The sequence below is a fragment of the Sabethes cyaneus genome, chromosome 3, assembly GCF_943734655.1.
Source record: "Sabethes cyaneus chromosome 3, idSabCyanKW18_F2, whole genome shotgun sequence".
Classification (NCBI taxonomy): Eukaryota; Metazoa; Arthropoda; class Insecta; order Diptera; family Culicidae; genus Sabethes; species Sabethes cyaneus.
The window spans coordinates 111529365-111550985 of NC_071355.1; the positions used below are offsets into that span (position 1 = coordinate 111529365).

The window sequence follows — 21621 nt, forward strand, 5'->3', positions numbered from 1 at the left end:
CTGGTTTTCGGTAAAAATTCCTGGTTTTTTCCCGGTTTTTCCTGGTGAAAAAAAATTCCTGGTCTTTTCATGGTTTTCCCGGTTTTCCTGGTTGAGTTGCCACCCTGTGCCCTCCTATCCGGTCCTGATCTTTAAAAGCGACTGTTGGGTGTGTTGATGCGGTTCCGTATAGGGAAAATCGGATTCATAGCGGACATTGCTGAAATGTTTCACCGTATCGAAATAGCAGATGAAGACTCCTGTGGGAAATGAAAAACCCCTGGGAGTGAAGCTACTTAGCCTCTTCTCCCAAAGGCACAAAACCTTCTTTTACGTAAGACACAGCACTGACGAACTGACATGACACTTAGAAGAAAATCCTTTAAAAACTATCGTCCTGCATATTTTGCTTGCACACTAGCACCCTCTGTTATGCATGTTGCGGACTAGCTTGCATTTGCAGGGTTTTATGCTGTAGGGTTTTGTACATTTTATGGTATTATACTGAAAACTCAAAGCAACGACCGCGCGCCGCGGTGTAGCCATGTTGCGAAACATGCTTTTTTGAAAAATGAGTGGTTTTTGATTGGACAATGGAATTATCGCGAGTGTCTCGTCTGTTTGTCTGTGGACAAAGGATTGCACTTCTAGTGAGTTAGAAACTCTTTTAAGGAAGTGCAAGATTAACTTATATAACAAAATAACATATCGAATTATGCATAACTAACAAATACGTTATTTATTACAGCCAACCGGGGCTTTCATATGGCCTTGTGTGCATCCAGGTTGAAATCCAACAGCTGACCGATGAACTTGGGCTACCGGGCTAGATTGCGAAGTGGTCCTGTTTCGCAGTGTTTCCTGTACCGCGAAAATCCAGCCGAAACCCCGAGGACGTACCGTATGAAAGCCATGATATTTGGAGCAAATTCTTCTCCGTTTATTGCTCAATATATAAAAAATCTTAACGCTGAACGGCATGCTGATACGTATCCAGAAGCTTGTGCACTGATTGTAAATGATCATTATGTTGATGATTGGTTGGGAAGCGAAGATGATGAACGTCGAGCAGCAGAACTGATTCAGGATGTTATCCAAGTACACAGAGCAGGCGGCTTCATCATTCGGAATTTTCGTTGCAGTTCAAATGAAGTGACTAAAACAATACCAGTGGAGTTACGAGCAAGCGCCTTTGAGGTTGGAGATTGTCAACAACGAGTTCTAGGCCTACTATGGGATAGTGAACGTGATTGCTTTTTGTTTTCTTCCACGCTGGGTCGGATTGATTCAAAACTCTTGACAGGCGAACGTGTGCTTACTAAAAGAGAGATGTTGTCTGTAGTTATGTCTATATACGATCCGTTAGGATTTGTTACACCACTGACTATTCGTGGGCGTATTTTAATGCAAGAAGTTTGGCGATGTGGCATTGGCTGGGACGATCAGTTGGATGGAGAAACAAGACAGAAGTGGATATGTTGGTTACGTCATTTTAAAACCGTTACTGATGCGCAAGTTCCTCGTTGCTATAGCAGAAATATTGAGGATAGCGATAGAGTCGAATTACACATTTTTGGTGACGCAAGCTCGAAGGCCTTTGCAGCAGTTGGCTATATACGGGTTGTACAAAAGGGCTTCTGTCAGTTTGATGTTGCTTTCGTTGCATCGCGAGCTAGAGTAGCTCCAGTGCGTTCTATGACAATCCCAAAGTTGGAACTCCAAGCAGCGTGATTGGGGTATCGTCCTTCGTTGCTGATACAAGAGGAAATGCGCGGAAAAATAGAAAAAGTGTATTATTGGACCGACTCAAGAACAGTAATTTGCTGGTTGAACACCAAAAAGGCACTAAAGGCATTTGTTGCAAATAAAGTGGGTGAAATATTGGAGCGGTCTACGCCAACTGATTGGAGATGGATTTCCACAACAGACAATGTAGCAGATGAAGGAACGAGAGATACGGGACTGGGAAATCTGCAAGGACCCGAGTTTTTACAGCGAAATGAACGAGACTGGTGTGCATGTTCAGATCCCGAAGAAACGCTTGAAGCACATCAGGAATTTTCGGATGAAGTGATTGCAGTCAACATCGTTACTGAGTTTAATGTAGAATTATCAGATGCATTAAGGTTTAGCAGTTGGAAAAGGCTGATACGTGCAACTGCATATTTCTACAAATTTATCGAAGTTTGGCAAAAGAGGGACAAGTTACCATTAACACCGGACGATGAAGAAGCAGCGGTTAAACGTTGGATAAAGTTTCTACAGAATGAACAATACTCAGAGGAAATTAAAGCATTACGAAATAACAGTCAACTGAAGCAGTCAAGTAAATTAGTCAAGTTATCTCCAATTTTAGATGTTGATGGAATCATGCGGGCGGGTGGTAGATTAATGAATGCGAAAACCGATGCGGCAACGAGAAATCCCATAATCCTGGACGGAAATAGTTATGTTGTAAGGTTGTTAGTGTTCCATTATCACTGCCGGGCTAACCATTCTGGTAGAGAGCTTGTTTTGAATGAACTGAGACAGAATTACTGGATCGTTAGGGTTAGGAGCGTACTTCGTACGGTAATTTATAACTGTCAACATTGTAGAAAGATGAAACCTCAAGTATTGCAACCTGCGATGGGCCAACTCCCCGATTGTCGCCTTCAATCATACTGTCCACCATTTTCGTACTGTGGTATGGACTATTTTGGCCCATTTGAGGTCACTGTTGGGCGTCACAGAGAGAAAAGATATGGCGTAATATTTACGTGTATGACAACTCGGGCCATACACGTTGAGATGGCACATTCTTTAACTACAGACTCGTGCATTTTGGCGCTCCGTCGTATGATCACCAGACGTCGTAAACCAGAGGAAATTTATTCCGATAATGGAACGAACCTACGAGGAGCAGATCGAGAACTGAGAGAAGCTTTAGATCACCTGAGTTTCTCGGATATTAAAGATGCAGTACTACTTCGTGGAATCAAATGGAAATTTAATCCTCCCGCAGCGAGCCACATGGGAGGCGCATGGGAGCGGTTGATAAGGAGCATCCGAACCGCTTTGAGAGAGACCCTCAATGAACGAGCCCCGCGACAGGAGGTATTGGAAACGGTGTTAGCTGAAGCTGAACATCTAGTTAACACCAGACCGTTGACGTATGTCTCTGCCGACGTAAACGATCCAGAAGCTTTAACCCCGAACCACATTTTGACTGGTGCTACGAGCAATGTACAATCACCTGGAGTGTTTGACCAACATGACCTCGATTGGGGAAAGCAATGGCGAAAGGCACAAGCACTAATTGATTTGTTCTGGACACGATGGCTTAAGGAATATTTGCCAACCTTGATTCCTAAACAGAAGTGGACAGAGCAACGATGTGATTTAAATCCAGGTGATATTGTTTATATAACAGATATGCTTAACGAACGCGGAAGGTGGCCGATGGGTTTGATTGAACAGTGTTATCCGGGGCAAGATGATATAGTTAGAGTGGTTGATGTGAAGACATGCTCGGGGATCTATCGACGGCCAACTACCAAACTGAGAAAGATCCGTGTGGAAGGCAGTGAGCGACCGTGATGACAAACCAGTGTCACACCGGGGGGGGAGTATGTATGGAGCAGACTACGACCCTGCATAAGGACTAACGAGCGCCGGAGAGTAGACGGGAGAGAAAAGCTAATAATCATAAGAGAAGAAAAAAAGAACTACAACGCTATAACGATATACGTACGCGACGCGAGTGAACGCGTTTTTGTAATTTCAAAATAAAGTTTCAAATAATCAGAAACGGTGCGGACTTTTACTCAATAAGATCAAAAAGTAGAGTAAATTGGATCGATATAGCGTTGTTGCATGTTACCCCTCTGTTGCAAGTTACCCCGTTTGACGGTAACTGATGACTTTTAATAATTAAAAAGCGTAAAAACGACAACAAATATTATTTATATGGATTGAAGTAAAATATATGGCCATACACAGGAAAAACATTTGGAGGGACTGATATGCGATTTTTAAGATGGGACAATTGCCCTTATTCTGCGAGTCACATGACTCAATACGACAATCGTGTCACCTAGGTAAGAAACCCTTGTCACCTAAGTAACAAGGCGAGTCACCTAGGTGACAATTGTCACCTGATTCGCGGTGACTGCAACATAGTCACGTCACTCGCCTCGCAGAATAAGGGTAAATTTGTCTTCATATTTTTTCAGACTTTTTGGAATAAAAACAGCTTTTTTTGTATTCTTAGGCTGTGAACCATTTCGCGAAATTTTTAACTTTTTGGTTAAAATTTGACAGTACGATGGTTTTTTGAAAATAACCCTGCTCGGGAGCATGGTTAGTTTTAACCAAGTTCTGAGAGCCAATGAAATATGCCACAGGTGAGGAAAGAGCTTCGATGTGTGTTTCACTGGTTTTTCCTTGAATTTTTTTCACCAATGTATGGATGTTTCACATATAACAAATTTGTTTATTCAACCCGAAATGAAATGAGATAAATTTTATCTATCAAATAGGAGCAAATGAACACCAAAAATTCATCCACATATCTTTATATATGCTGTCATTGAGTAAAACAACTATCAATCTGTCAAATATGAAATTGTTCGCATTCTGAACTGATTTTAACCACTCGAGGAGAAATAACCATCGAACTGTCAAATTTTAACTAAAAAGTTAAAAATTTCGCGAAATGGTTCACAGCCTTAGGGGATAGTAAAGCAAGAAAAAGAGAGAATCTGATATTTAACTCTAAAACGATGAAAATGCATATGGGACCGATATGCGATTACAGGCATCGCATATCCCATTGAGTATCTTTCTGCCTACATTTACTTCTTCCGGAGTTCCGGGTATGAAACGGGGAAGGCAAATGCGGAAGCCCCTACCTAGTGCCTCCACGTGGCCCTGCCCGGTAATGCTCTATTGAGTATAACCAAGCTATTAGATGCTGGATGGTTCCCGGCTGCCTGATCTCAAAACGGCGGGTTTGACTGACGGCTGAGCCACACGGCCTTGTTAGTAGATAAGCTTAATATAAGTTATTTTAATTATTTGTTTTATTTTAGCTCATGAAGCGCCTCCTACTTACAGTGAAAACTCTGGCCGAAAAACAGTTTAAATAATGCTCATGGATAGGTACCAGAAAAAAAAATTAAATTAATTATGGAAGCACTTTTGGAAACTCAAATGATGCAACTCTATTCCATTCGAAGGACTGCTGGTGAAATTGTTCTATTTTTGCCCATATATCTTCATATATTGTATATTCATCACATATTTTATTACATTATTGTCAATTGCATTGCCCCTTAGACCTTAGGTATTTTATTCATAGACGTCAAAATATTTTCACACGTGCATTTTCCTCTAGTTGCTTTAAATTGTAATCGACAAATGCATCTTCAATTCCATCACCAGTTGATTTGTGGTCAATTACTTGTAAACCCCCGTTATCCATTTCGTTCTAAATAAACGAATCCAGCAGTAAAAAGGAAACAAAAAGCAACAAAGGCTGCTCGCTTCGAATGGGAAATCGAATTACAGTAAATACCCGCTGCATGGAAACGACACGTCCAATAATTTTGTAGCATTTCGCTCATAACCCTTTTTTCGTCATGTTTTCATAGTGACATTTTAAATTTACGCATCTAGGGTAAATTCACATTAATTGCTATAGAAATGAAAAACTAATATTGACGTTTAATGACCGAAGTTAAAGTACGGTTGATTTCGAGTTCCAACTAGCAAAAGTGTACTGTAAACTGGGGTGAGTATATATTAGTGTGGCAAAATTATTTGACTGTGAGTCTCTTGAGGGGAGCAATGCGCAATACTGTATACCATCATTATAGTAAATGAAAAGGGGAGGGAGCATCAGGGTATCGAATGAATCGATGACTGGATGAGAGATGTGGTAATCAGCCCAAGTCATATAAGGTCGGAGAGGATTTTGAGGCACCCTTCTAGCACACAAATCATCATGTAAGATAAGTTTGCACGGCGAAGTTATGTATCTAGAAACCGGAGGTCTATGCTGGAAGAAGCATCTTATATTCCCATGGAATCACGTAAGCGACATTGCTTATAGATCCACCCAACCTTTTGTGGTCCCTCACGAACAGCATTGGCATGAAAGTTGCTGGGTACATAAATTCGATTCTACATTGCAACGGCATAAACAATTAATACAATCTAAGTAATACCATGCGTGTGTGTCATGACTTAAGTCTTACTTGACATATAGTTTCATTTTCATATTGTGTCTCGTTCGGCGTACACGTACCAATGTTCGAGTTACGGCCGTTGATAATAAATTAACTCCGAAACGGTGTTGCATGCAGCACTATTTTTCGTGACCTCAAACATTTCGGCATCAAAAAAAAATTTGCATACTATACAGTAAAAAGATTTGTCGATACGGAATCTGTTGAAAGCCATAATAAACCCGGAAAACGAAGCGTTAGAACTGCAGAGACCAAAAAGGTTGTTCGAGAGCGAATTCGTCGCAGTTGCGACCGGTCCGCACGGAAAATGGTAGTTGAGAAACAGGAAATCTCTTCGTCGAATTTTGAAATTGGATCTGGATGTGAAAGCATTCAAAAAACGTAAAATTCATGGATTGACGGAAGCAACAAAACAAAAATGGCAGGAAAGATGCAAACTGCTGCTCCGTCGGTACGGTGATTCCGCAGTGAACTTTTCTGATGAGAAGTTGTTTGTGCTTCAAAATTCATGTTCATGCTCAAAATGATCGGTTGTGGTCGGTTTCGATCATCGACGTTCCAGTTCCAAAGCACAAACGGAATGTACCACGATACCAAAATTCATTAGCGGTCTTGGTATGGGGAGGAATTTCAAAGAAAGAGAAACTTCCTCTTGTATTTATTGAAAAGGGTGTGAAAGTTAATGCAAAATACTATCTAGAAATGGTCGGTGTTAACCCTCTAATGGGCAACATCGTAAAAACGATGCGATCGAGCAAATGATAACTTTATCATGAAAGTACACTCAAAAGAAGCTTGAGTGTTGATTTTCATGGGAAAATATTTATCTGGAGAACCGCTAGGTATGAAATAGTCCAATTTCTCTTTTTAGTTTTTCATGCCTAACTCTCTACCCAAATTTTTTTTTCAGTTCAAATATATCACAAAATTGAAAAAAAGCATGTAAATAACTCATAGGAAAAATTTGAGATCGAACATTTTCTTCTAGATGTCCTTTTTCTTCAAACGTAAAAAAGGGAATATTCGCACCATAATTTTTTTCGGAATTCTTGTTTTTGAAAGATGATGACTTTTGAACGCATGGTCAGAATGTTGTGATATTAGTATCAACATGTCAGGAAATCTGTTCTGAACATATTTGAGGGGGTCAGAAGGAAAGGGGTGTAAGTGACAAAATTGAAAAAATCGAGATAATCATAGGAAATGATACTTTGAGCATGGTTTTATGCATGCTAGAAAATTCACGTCAAAATTTTACCGTTTAATGACGTTTGTCGAAACATAAAAAACATCAGCAAAATAAAAGTTGGTTTTCGCTTGGAAGGAAAGGGGTGTAAGTGCACTATGAGCTATTCCAGCTCAACTAACATAACGGTTGATCTCGAATATTTTTTATTGGAATGAAATTTTACCACGCAACCATTCATTTTTCATGAAAAATAATTGTTTTCGTCAAAAGTAACTTTTCGAAAGGGCGTACTTACAAATGATTTTTTTTTAAGATATATCTCGAAAATTACTTTTTTATCAAAAATGACGTCAACGGAAAAGTTGTTGGAAATTAAGTGTATTTTCGGAAAAAATACAAAAATTTTGCAAAATCACAATAAAAATCATAAATTGTGAATTACCTCAAAATATGTCCCCTCAGATTTGTCTCATTTTTATTAGAGGTAGCTTAAAACATGTTCTAAAATCTGGTGAAGAGCTATTTATGTACACTCAGCTTTTTTTAATCTGACAAATTTTTCAAAATTATACAAATTTTCCTTTTTTTGTAAAACTTAAACCAAATCAAATTCTGCGCATAATGTTGAACAAATTATGTCATATAAACTTTTTTCTTAGGGCCAGCCGTTCTGAAGTTAGGCCATTACAAATATTTTATGAAGTTTTTGTCCTTCCGCCGTAGGGCCGCTGAAGGGGGATTACTAAGATCATGACTTAAGGCAACTATAAAAAGGATTAGATCATAAATTAGCGCCGCCCGTTGAAAAAATATGAACTATTTCCTAAATCATTTTAAAAATGAAAGTCACCTGAATAACATTTCCGAAGACCGCAACTTTCTAGAGAGTCAGTAGCGCAAGATTCAGCCCACACAAGTATATTACATGTACGCTGACGCCACGTAGTGAGACAATTCTATACTATCGTCCATACTATCTGCAAGGCTGCTATTACTTAAACAATTTTCCCGAAGAAAGTAATATTTTTGGTTACTCATATGTTATATGACGTATACATATACGCTAGCCCCGACCGATGAGAAAATTCTGAACTATTTTCTATACCATCTTGAAGATGACTGTCAGTTATATAAACTTCTCGAAGAACACAACTTTCTAGGTAATCAGTAGCATTAGTTACAGACTGTACAGTATTATTGCATATACGGTAGCGCCACGTAGTGAGGCAATTCTGCACTATTTTCAGTGCCATCTCCGAGATGACAGTCATTTGAACAACCTTCACGAAGACTGCAATTTTCTAAATAGTCAGTAGCGTAAGATACAGACTATACAAGAATATTACATATGCACTAGCGCCACGTAGCGAGAAAAACTTGAACTACTACTGCCTGCCCGCTAACCTACCTTTCAATGAAGATGATTGTAATATGATTCCAAGATATGCACTTGCACCTTTTTCACTCTAAGTAGTAATTCCTTATAATCGCTTGGAATGAAATGGGTACAACGTACAAGTGCATAACTTAGAAGGAAAGGGGTGTAAGTGCAAGTAACATTTTCAAAAATGTCTTATAAATCCCGAAAATCAAAGTGCTTTTCCAAGATTTCAATAGAATTTAATAAAGAAATGCTAACACAACCATAGTGCGTCATTAGTTTTGTATTATATGACCTGACGAATTTTCTAGATGAAGTTAACTTTGGAGCTGATTTTCTCGAAATTTACTTTTTGTCACAACACCCCTTTCCTTCTGACCCACTCATTTCTCATATTGTCAATTCAAGACAAATTTTGTATGTGGATCTGGAGCTCCAAAAGCGAAGGGCGTCTACAGACGGTCTTACCCGTTAGAGGGTTAAGTCAGACCGAACCAAGTGACAAAACTTTGATTTCGAGAAAAACGCGATGGTTTATAGCTTTCAATCGTTCGAAATCATCTCATAACTCTGGCTGTTTACAACATTTATGTAGTCTGATTAGAGTAAAATATAGCTTAGAAATTTCTTGATCGTTTGCTGTCATTAACTCATTTTTTTAAATTTTGCGACTGGATCCGGTCTGATTTAACACCGACCAAATGATCTTAGAACAAAATTTGATGTCTTACGTTCGGGGAATGTATGGTGAAAAATATTACTGCGTTTAACAGGATGAAGCTCCTGCCCACACTGCAAAGCTTGTGCAGACGTGGTGCAAAGCCAATCTGACGGATTTCATATCGAAAAAGGAATGGCCTCCAAGTTCTCCTGATTTGAACCTCTGGATTTTTGTATATGGGTGTACATGCAACAGAAGCTCAAGGATTATAAATATCATAATTTTGATGTATTTAAGTTAGTTATCAACAAAATATGGGATGACATTTCGATGCAAGTAGTGTGTGCCGCTTGTAACGACTTCAAAAAGCATTTGAAGCGTGTTATCCAGGCAAAAGGCGATTCAATAGAGCAATTGTTTGTTGCGTTCTGTATCTATGGGTAAACAACTTCTAAAATTAAAATTCGAAATTTAGCCTTTATTTACAAAAATATGACTTTATTTCTGTTCGAATATATATATGTGTCATATATAGATTTCGAAGGTTTTCGTATCGTGGCTAGCCACGACGGGTCAACCTAGTTGTATAATACAGAAACTATTGAACGTATTGAAACCTTCTTGTCATCTTGGTAAATATTGGGAAATGAATTTTATAGAGCTTGAGATTTGCGAACAAACCACAACTTGTGTTAAAAATAAGAAAAACATTTTTTTACGTAGATGCCCGAGACCGCCTTTTTTATGAAAATAAGTCATAGTTTCGAAATAGTTTTCAAAATAAATTAGAGATTTTTATCAGCAAATTGGGATAACGGATCACAAAAGAAGGCAATCACCAATCAACATTTTTCCAGGCTGAAAAAAAAAAATTTGGGCACCAGAGGATTAAAATCAACGGACCAAATCTTCACCCTGCGGCAGATCCACCAGAAGTGCCGCGAATTCCGTGTCCCCACGCACCTCCTGTTCATCGGTTTCAATGCCGTATATGATAGCGTGAACCGACAAGAGCTATGGAAAATTTTAGACGAAAACGGCTTTCCGGGTAAGCTTACTAGACTCATCATGGCTACGATGGATGGGATCCAGTGTTGTGTGAGAATCTCGGGTGGATTGTCGGACCCATTCGAATCTCGCGGGGGACTTCGACAAGGAGATGGTCTTTCCTGCCTGCTATTCAACATTGCGCTTGAAGGTGTTATAAGACGATCGAAAGAGGTTATAGGCGATCGAAATGCTGGGTACAATTTTCAATATATCCAGTCAATTTATCTGCTTTGCTGACGACGTGGATGCTGTCGGCAGAACATTTGAGGCGGTGGAAAATCAGTACACCAGACTAAAACGCGAAGCAGAGAACATTGGATTGAAGATAAATACGTCTAAAACGAAGTATATGCTGGCGGGCGTGACCGAGCGCGACAGGGCCTGCCTGGGAAAGTACCGTGGTAAACGACGGGGATCAGTTCGAGGTAGTCGGCAACAGAGGACAACAATACCAGCCGTGAGATTAAAAGACTTTGAAAGTCGGGCTTACTCCGGAAGTCGGGCCTACTACGGACTCCACAAACACTTGCGGTCGAACAATTTGAGCCCTCGTACAAAGTGCACACTGTACAAAACGCTAATTAGACCGGTTGTCCTCTACGACAACCGGCACGAAACATGGACACTGCTAGAAGAGGACCTATCAGCACTCGGCGTTTTTGAACGGCAAGTGCTAAGAACGATCTTTGGCGGAGTGCAAGAAAACAAGTGTATGGAGGCGAAGAATGAACCACTAGCTCGCGCGTCTCTATGGCGAACCAAGTATTCAGAAAGTGGTTAAAACTGGACGGATTCGTTGGGCAGGACATGTTGCTAGAATGCCGGACAACTATCCTGCAAAAATGGTTTTCGCATCAAATCCGGTAGGAACAAGACGAAGAGGGCCACAGTGAGCGAGGTGGCAAGACCAGATGGAGCGAGATCTGGCGAGCACTGGGTTCTCACGGAACTGGAGACCAGCTACCATGGACCGAAATAGATGGAGAAATTATGCTACGCAGGCCTTGTCGTAAGACGTTAGGCCAATTAACCGTTATGTGTGCGACAAAAAAAACACCTTTAGCAGGGCGACAAGGGTACCCGGGTACCCAAAATTGATATTGTTATAACATCAACAATTTTAAACCGATTTTGATGAAATAGATGTCATTTGATTCGTTAATTTATATAGTTTTGAATTATCTGGCCATTTGGCCATTAAAAGACATACGGGGCCCGAAAATCCGGAATTCCGACAGAGTGTCCGCTGTGAGGTAGAGAACTGATTGTATTGCAGGAAAATCAGTCATGCGGATATAAAAACTCTAAAAATTCATACAATGAACTATTTCATATAATGAGATGAATCAGGTTGGCCATTCCGGAGTAGGTTCCTGTGGGGTCATGGGTGGCCAGTCTAGGATTGGAGGTAAAACCTAACAATATGGGTATCAAAGTTCTTGGAATTAATTCGGTAGGTGATATTTTTTACATTTCGATGTATTTTGATTGGTTATTTCGAAAATGGTTTCTACGGGGTCACAGATGATACCGCAGGATTCAAGATAATGCTTAGTATTATCAGAACAGTTCAAAACGTAGAACCATCCGTTATACATTTGGAACCAGTTCCGAAATTATTAATCAGTACTAAACTGGCCATATCAGTTCAAAACATTTAAAAGATCCAATTCTAATATTGGATTAGGCACCCAACTGGTCATCTGTAACCCTACAGGAACCCAATTCTGGAATGGCCAATGCGATCTAAATTCACCAATTTATATAATAAGATAAAAAAGGGTCCAAAATCTCAAGTTCAAAGCTAATGACTTTGCTGAAAGCTGATATTCTTCCAAAACAAGCGGCTTCCCACGTTTTATCGGACGTTGCTCCGGAATTACCGATTCCCGGGAACTACATGTCATATGATGACCAAATGCTTAAACTAATCAAAACTAGATAAATGTACGAATCAAATGCCACTGGTTTCATCCAAATCGGTTCAAGATAGCCAAAGTTATGAACATAGCAAATCATGGGTACCCGGGTACCCTTGTCGCCCTCCTACGTAATAAAAAAATTCAAGTGCCTCTCATTGCTAATCCCCTTTATGGATATGCACCAAAAAACCCTTAATTAATTAAGATCAACGAGTTTTACGATGTCGAAAAATTTCAATGACGTATGTTTTAAATTGAATGATTTATAACTATTTTAAAACTGAAAAGGTACCCGGGTACCCTGTTGCACACATAACGGTTAAGTAAGTAAGTAAGGATTTATTAAAATCACTAAAAATTCATATGAATATATCATGACAGTAAGCCGCTAATAACGAAGTTATTTATCACGACAAACAAATACATAGCAGTAATGCAGCAATGTTTCAAGAACCAATTCTTATTTTAAACAATTAAAATGTATATGGAATAGCTACATTTAGGCAATTATCGCAATACCACTTACCATAGGTCATCTTAACTGAGTGTCGCAGTACACACATGGGTAGTAATAAAAAAAAGACGAAAAATAACGTTATGATGTCTGCTGAACGATTACCACAATCGTTACTACAAAAAAAATTAAAGGTCTTGTAACGTGTGTATGATTTACATAGCACCATATCCTGGATATGGCGACATATTCGGTTGAGGCGCAACGTAGCCTCCAGAATACTGTGGAGCATACTGTGGTATTCCCATGCCGGGCCCAGCCGTCAACATCAGTTGTGGTTCAGGCAGAATAATTGATTTATGTTCCGTATTTTCGCCTTCTTTCTGCCGTTCTCCTTCGGCTGCTTCCAACTTATCCACTTTAGATGTATATTCTCTAGTTACCTATGAATACGTATGATATCAAGTTAATTAATAATATTCTAGAATAATTGTTACGATAATTTACTTGTATTAAATAGGGCATCGCAAAGTCCATGATGTTGTGACGCCACGCCAGCTCAAGGATAATATCAGGACGTAATAAATCATAACACTGTAAAACCATTATGTTGCTTTTAGAAATCTAAATGTTATAAAATTGTTAACAAACCTGGAAAAGGCAGGCTGCGAAACAGTCAAAAGCACCTCTTTCTAGAAACCATCCCAGAAGTTCTTCTGCAAGTTCTCCTTGATGCGATTCAGCTGCGTATTCCATGGCATCTTTGAAAAGACGATCCTTTTTACACAATTCAACGCTCTGTTTCCAACGATTATTTCCTTTACAAATAAAACATAAAAATCAATAAACTGTATTGTATATTGTGAGTTATTAAGCTATACCTTTATACAAATATGCAGCAATTCGTCTAAATTCTGTCAATTCATGTTTTTCTAATTTCTGAGCAAGTGCAATATTATCGAAGTTGTCAAATGCATCAATAGATGTTCGAAGACCTTGATAATCTTCCTCTTCAATGAGTAGACCATTGAGTGCTTCATTGATTGCTTTGTTATTGAGACTTTGCACTGATCGAAGATAGGTTTTAACCAACTGTAAGTGTCCTTGTTTGGTAAAAAAGTTGACTGCTCGCGTATGATCCATACGAGGAGCCAACACTAGTAGCATATCATTCAATAGCAGTGGTTTATAGTCCAAATAGAATTGAATAGCTTTGTAATAAAGCTCAATATTGGCAACTTTTGTTATAATATCTTTAAAATGACCTTCACGCCATGCTTCCGTTGGATGTGCCATCATAGAATAAACAGCGTTGTCATATTCTTCATATTTGTCGTACAGAAATACCAATTCCGACCAGAGGTGAGCCTGTTCAGCAGCGCGAAGTACTTTGGGGATATTCACTCTCGACCAGAAGAGCTCCAAGTGCTCACGCATTTTAGTCGGTTTATATTTTGAGTAGAGTATAGCAAGTTCCGTAAACATTCCCATATGAGCCCGTTCCAGTCCAAGTGCGGCCTCTAACAATCCAATCAATTCCTCGAAATGGCCTCTATCCTGATAATAAGTTATTAAATCTTCTAACTCATCAGCATGAACAACTATATGCAGCCCGCACATTTGTGCTAATCGAAATTCCTCAGCATCCACACAAGCAAAGCATACTTCTTTCCAAGTCCGTGTAGAGTTGGCCTTCCTTGCTCCATCAACAGCTCCTTGGAATTCTTTCAAATGCACCAACGTAATTGCTAATCTTGCAAAGTTACTAACATTATTATATAGCAGTTTAGCAGCTTCGTACATCTTATCATTGAAACATCGATCTCCAATTTTTTGAATATCTGCATGATTCGGCCCAGATACAAATTCTTCCAAATCTGCCAAACGTCCAGTTCTTGCGTATGCATATATTAATTCGCTTTCAATGTAGCTTTCTCGTGCTTTTTTTCGTGCCATTTGAAGATAGCGAACCAAATCCTCCCAAGATTCATTTTTGCTAGCAGTTTCTACTACATCTATGTACGCACTAGGATCGTCAGCCTTGATGTAACTATCAATTGCTTCTTTTACCAGCCCTTGTTGTAATTGTGCCCGAGCCAGTTGAGACCATACAGCGGGCTCATTACACCGTTCAGCAAATTCGTTAGCACGCTCTAGATTATGTACCTGTTCAATAAGCACCTGTATAGCGGATGTGTTTACATCAAATTTTTTAAAAATAGCAAAAGCCTCCTCATATAACTCATTATTTATAGCAATATTAGCAATATCCGGTGCATCATAGTTATCCAAACGATTGATATAATCCATGACACGGCTCCGATCGGCTTTTATTGCAGTAAGAATTAATAAATTTTGAAGATTTCGATGATCAGAAAATACCGATGAATCCAACACAATTTTTTCTAATAATTCAATAAGCTCATTTGGCAAATCGGCAGTCATAAATGCTTTTACCGTGACTGAAATGTCATCAGGGTCTTGAGTTTCTGATAAAGCTGTTTGAACTACTTGATCAATAAGCTGTCGTTTGTAAGGATTAGCCTCAGACAACACATCAGCCCAAAGCTCAGGATCACGACGTCGAACTAGATATCTCGCTTCGGATTTAAATAGCGAGTTTTCGTTACAAACTGCGATCAATTCGCGGTCGCAGTGCCCACGCTCGTAAGCAACGCAAGCTAGATGTGGATCACGCTTTTCACAATAGCGTCCAACGACTCGACTGTCGTAAAACTGGTTTTCTTTCAAAAACCGTTCCGGATTATTATTGGAATCGATATAAATTTTTGCCAATGCATTATGAGTGGCAGGTTCAATACAACCATCATGAACACGCGATTCCAGCCAGGGTAACAAAAGTTTCAACCGATTACGCTTTTCAACTTCTTCAACAAGTTCATCTGTTGAAAATTGACCTTTGACAACCAAAATTAGATTTTTTATAATATCCTCGGAGCAATCCACATCAAGTAATCCTCCGACAACGACCGGTAGACGGGATGGATTTACCTTTTGGACATATATTTCAATGTACTTTTGCAGGCTATTGCGATACAAATATAGCACCAAATCATGCACAAAGTCAAAACGATCGCAAACGATAATCAGTGGAAGTTGATCAGTCAATTTAGCTTCCTTTAAAAAATTTTTGACTCTCTCGGCATTGTAGCAATTTGATTCACGGCAAATTCGCTCAACTTCTTTAATCTGATTTGTTTTGCATGCAGCTTGAATGTATTTGAAATGAACTTCTGGATCTTGGCTGAAGTTAACAATTGAACCTAAGAAATAAAACAAGCCTTCGTAACTCTTGAAGCTTTCAAACAAATCTATTAATGCTTTAGTTGTCAGTTGTTCATGATACTTGGTTGCAATTTGAACGCAAATTTGTAAATTCTGTCGGATATTTGCTGTTAACATCGCTTTCAAACATTCCAACGAATCTTCAACGGACAAGGTACCGAAAAATCCAACTAGCCAATCTCCATTTAGCAGGTGAGTATGTACAACAGCACGTTTGATGTCATATAAATCTGTATAATGTTCAAGAGCACGCTGCAATAATCCTGCCTTTTCGCATAGTTGGGCAATATGAGCACGATCATAGTGAGTGAACATTGCGTTACCAAGTATAGCGTCAGCCACTTGCGGAGCTGACATCAAATTCATTTCTAGAAGTCTTGTTTGAAGTGATCCTTCATTTGATCTATTGTTTTTCAAAGCATCCAGTAAAAATGCGGTACATTGTTGAACCATGTTTTGCTCCATAAATATATCAACAATTTGGTTTATATCAGCGAGTGGTTCTTCATCTGCAACCAGCATACTAGCAAAACCTGCACCTTGTTCCGGATTCGTTCGCATTACTGATCGTAATAAAAACACATAATCAGGACTGTAATTCACCTTTTTAGCATACAAAACAATCTTTTGAAATTGACCGGTTTCGGCAAAACATTGTATAACCTTGTTCGGTACATTCGAGCGCAAATATATTGAAAGGGCTAAGGTCGGGTCAGATGGTTTGACTAAATCGCCAAGTTCTTCACTACACTCCAGTTTCTCTTCTTTTAACCACTTTTCACATAACTGCTTTCGGCCTTGCGCAAGAACCGGACGGCACAGTTCCAAAGATTCATATTTATTCAACTTTCCTTGGTCCAACAAAATGCCAAAATATTGCAACAACGGAGGCGAATTTGTGCCTGGTTGATTCGGAACCTGTTGGAATTTTTGAATTGTTTGCGGCGTACGCAATATACCCTTTGGTGCAATTGCAGCAACCTTTGCAGCCTCGGCGTATTGGCCATTCTGGAATAGATGATTGAACTTCCGTACAAACAAATCCTCGGCACCAGATAAATTGTTGCGCACTGCCATGCGCAGAGCTAGATCAGGGTTTTGCAACACATTATTGATATACGGTATAATTTGTTCTTCATCAACAGTGACAGAAAGTACCTGCCCCTTTCGGTTAACTCCGATTATTCCACCGCTTGATTCGTGTGGTGCTGTTACGAAAATTGTATCTGCCGAAATACGGTTCATATAGATGCATGTAGCTGTCTCGATGTCATACATGTGAATATAGCCATATTTGGTAATTAAATAAATGACATCATATTTTGACGAAACTTGCATCGCTACGGGAAAATCACTTTGAGCCTCCGGAGGAAAGAATACATCGACTGCCTTCTTGGAAAAAGGGGTGTTACCAGCTGGGGCAGCGCCAACCTCAATAATATGTAACTTCGCAGCTGTAGCTGAGCGAACAGCGAAACAAAATAACGTTGATGACTCCTTGTTTTCTTCCATTTTAAATGTTGCAAAAGATGCAGCATGTCCCTCAATTGCTTGCGAGACCTTACGTTCCACAGAATATAACTGCATAGATCCATTGACACGGTTTTGCAGGGCCGAAATGCCTATAAACAGAAATATTAAACATCATATAATCAAACTCTAATAAAATCACCTAAAAGCATGTACACGTACACTACCTATAAAAGCATAACTGTCCCATATGGGAAAGCATGAAGTGTGGTAAAATGAGATTGAATGTAACATTACTTATTAATATGTCCTGCGTCACTATACAAAAATTATTTTACTTTCTTCGGAGAAAACAACATGTTACTCTCATAATTAAACTATTCACATCAATTTTTCTGTAAAAATAAACACAAATACAACTTTTTACCTTTGTTATACTATAACAAAGGTTTAGGAATTGGTCGAAAAACACGAAATTGATCTGAGGCCCGGAGGGCCGAGCCACATATACCAATCGACAGGGTTCGACGAACTGAGCAATGTCTGTGTGTGTGTGTGTGTGTGTATGTGTGTATGTATGTGCGGGGCGCAACTTGTCTATCGCCTGTTTCTCGGAGATGGCTGAACCGATTTGTTCGCTATTACTTTTGTTTGAAAGGTATTATTGCCTAGTATATCACTATTGAATTGTTTCGAGGTCCGACATTTCGTTTAAAAGTTATAAGTAAAAAAGTAAAAATTACGTGACACGATTTTCTCCGGACCCAAATGACCGATTTCAACGATCTTGGTATCGAATGAAAGCTCTTGTTAACACTAAATTTTTCAGATAAATTTTATTGAAAATAAACAATCAGTTTAAAAGTTATGCTTAAAAAACCTGTTTTGACAAGGTAATAATTATCGCCTGTTTCTTAGAAATGACTAAACCGATTTAGACGCTATTAGTCTCATTTGACAGGCAACATAACCTAATAGATCACTATTGATTTGTTTTTTGATTGGACGTTTAATTTGAAAGTTATGATCAATTGAATACAACACATTAAAATTTACAATAAGTTATAACGATTTCATCAAACATGATTTATCTAGTTTGAATTATTTTGGCATCAAATTAGAGATTTTAATGCTACAAATATATCTGCAAAATTTCAGAAGAATCGGTTTTGCCGATCAAGAGATATTAACCCTCCAACACTCGCGCCGGCTTTTGTAATTCGGTTACTCGCGCGCACAATGGCCCAAAGCCAAAAAGACATGCGCATTAGAATTTTGACTGGGAAAACTTGGTTTTAGGTTTATGGAACCTTCGGAAGAATTTCTTGAAATTGAAAGTTCTATCGTCTGGTGCAATTTAAATTTTGATTAATCCCCCTAAAAGTGAAATAAAAAAATTATTTTTCTTCAGTTTCAATATAACACATTGATGTGTTCTGCAAAGTTTTAGAACATATTATTACAAGAAATTTTGTTGAATACAGTAACCTTCTTACACAAGGCACAAATCTTCCACATGATTGTGAGGAACGTGCTGCTCGAGCCAAAGATGCTGAACCTTCTTACTATTAAGCGAAGAGAGAAAAATCTTATTCCTTGTATATGAATTTGTAAAATCAGTTTTTTCAATTTTAACTCTTTTGTAATTGTTGTATGACTTTTTCATGTATTATAAAATTGTATAAATAGTAAAAATACACAACTTTGATGAATATAGTATACCTCTATGTTTGTTTGTTCAGGTACTGTAGAACTTTGATTAAAAAAATGGCTTAATTTTGACCCCGAATGACTCGACTACCAACAGATACATTTTAAACATTTTATATTTGCTGATTGTGTTGCTGCATACAGACACCATTTTTACAAATGAAGAAACGAGAGAAACTTCCAGGGCCAATCGCGGTACAACTCACATGCTGATTGCTTCGTTTCTGTGATGTCAGTTTATGCTGATCTATTTGCCCAACAATTTAAAGTATTAATGCATAATTATGACATTTTGCTCATAACAAGGTAATTGAAGAACAAACGTTAGTTAAACAGAGATTTGTAACTTTATAACAATATGGCATTCAAAAACCTACACGTGTTGTACAAAATGCAACAGCGTGAGTAATCGAAGGTTAATAGAAATTGATGAAATTTATTCAAGAAAACTTTATGGATGTCAATCAAAAATAATGGCGTTACAGAAATTTATGCGTAGTTCAAAATCTATAAACTAGACTTTTACTACGCAATGTATATGTTAAAGAATAATATTTCCTCTTATAACTTGCTTTTACTTGCACTTACTCAAATTAGTAACAACCAGCTTACCCTTACTCAGTAATTTCATGAAAAAAGGATCTATCAAAATTTATAGGTGCTGCTATTTTGTTCAAATTTTGTAAACTTATTTAATTTCCAAAAATTTAATTAAAACCAACGCACCACGCAACGTTAACCAATAGATGAATTATGTTCCGAAGACGTGTCGATTTCTATCTCAAATAGCAAGTAAGACCTATAACAAAGGTTTCTTTCACCACTAGGTGGATTAAATCGGGTTTTTTCAAAACAGCTATGCTTTTATTTACAAGCGTAAGTTGCAGTTTTTTTTATTTTTGGCAATACAGGATGGAAGATACTTTCTCCCCCAATGTATGCGTTACAGGAAGACTCGTACAATATTCCAGGATTTTCAAATCGCGATTCAAGAAGCAAAGAAAGATATCGTGGTCATTGACATGCAGCTAGCAGACTTTTTCGAAGTGGCTTCACAATACACAATTAATAAATACCAACATAGGCTATATCTTAAAGACATTGGAGAGTTAATATTCAAAGGTTAAAGGACATGCTTTGCTGTCAAATGCAGTAGTAACCTTAATGAAGGTGGAATTACGAATTTTAACGTTGAAAAGCAACACATACCTACAATTTTTTTTTTGAAAACTTCTCAATCGAAATAAAAAAGCATCCATGAATCGAGTAGGAAAACCTGATTTAATCCACCTAGTGGTGAAAGGAACCTTTGTTATACGATCTTACTTGCTATTTGAGATAGAAATCAACACGTGTGGTTGACATGAAATTTTTGGAAATTGAATAAGTTTACAAAATTTGAACCAAATAGAAACACTTATAAATTTTGATAGTTCCTTTTCTCATGAAATTGCTGAGCAAGTTGTTACTAATGATGGTAAGTGCAAGTAAAAGTAAGTTGTAAGATGAAATACTATTCTTTAACATATACATTGCGTAATAAAGGTCTAGTTTATAAATTTTTGAACTATGTAATGCCTGTAATGCCATTCTATTTGATTCACAACAATAAAGTTTTCTTGAATAAATTTCATCAATTTTTATTAACTTTCGGTTACTCACGCTCTTGTATTTTGTACAACATGTGTAGGTTTTTGAATGCCATATTATTATAAAATTACAAATCGTATATTACGTATATACTAACGTATATTCTTCAGTAAACTTGTTAGGAGCAAAATGTCAGAATTATTCAATGCATTAACACTTTAAATTGTAAGGAAACAAGATTAGCATAAACCGACATCACAGAAACGAAGCAAGTAGCATGTGAGGTGTACCGCAATTGACCCCAACTGGAATTTTCTCTCGTTTCTTCATATGGAAAAATGGTGTCTGTATGCAGCAAAACTACCAGCAAATGTAAAATGTTTAAGATGTATCCGTCTGTTGGTAATCGAGTAATTCGGGGTCAAAATCAGGTTATTTTTTACAATTTAAGTTCTACAGTTCCTAAACAAGTAAACATAGAGGTAACTAAATTCAGCAAAGTTGTGTATTTTTATTATTTGTACAACTTTGTAATACATGAAAAAGTCATACAACAATTACAAAAAGAGCTAAAATAGAAAAACTGATTTTACAAATTCATGTACAATAAATAAGATCTCTTCGTTGAAGAGATAGAAGGTTACTGTCTTCAGCAAAATTTCTTGGAATAATATGCTCT

The 21621-nt window shown here is 38.0% G+C and overlaps 2 protein-coding genes across 5 annotated transcripts in view; one reads left to right on the forward strand and one right to left on the reverse strand.

The window, feature by feature from the left end:
* The window catches only part of LOC128744243 (clathrin heavy chain), a 356313-nt gene that overhangs the window by 242297 nt on the left and 92395 nt on the right, over positions 1 to 21621 (reverse strand). For all 4 annotated transcript variants that reach the window (XM_053841098.1, XM_053841097.1, XM_053841096.1 and 1 more), the window contains exons 4-7: positions 13748 to 17794; positions 13518 to 13684; positions 13374 to 13460; positions 12939 to 13309 (exon numbers count right to left, since the gene is read on the reverse strand). In XM_053841098.1, the coding sequence (XP_053697073.1) occupies positions 13082 to 13309; positions 13374 to 13460; positions 13518 to 13684; positions 13748 to 17794 (4529 nt within the window). In that variant the 3' untranslated portion in view covers positions 12939 to 13081. The remainder of the gene's footprint in view (positions 1 to 12938; positions 13310 to 13373; positions 13461 to 13517; positions 13685 to 13747; positions 17795 to 21621) is intronic.
* LOC128740019 (uncharacterized) lies at positions 1747 to 3558 on the forward strand. Its single transcript, XM_053835530.1, has one exon. It carries the CDS (start codon positions 1747 to 1749, stop codon positions 3556 to 3558), a length of 1812 nt encoding a protein of 603 aa, XP_053691505.1.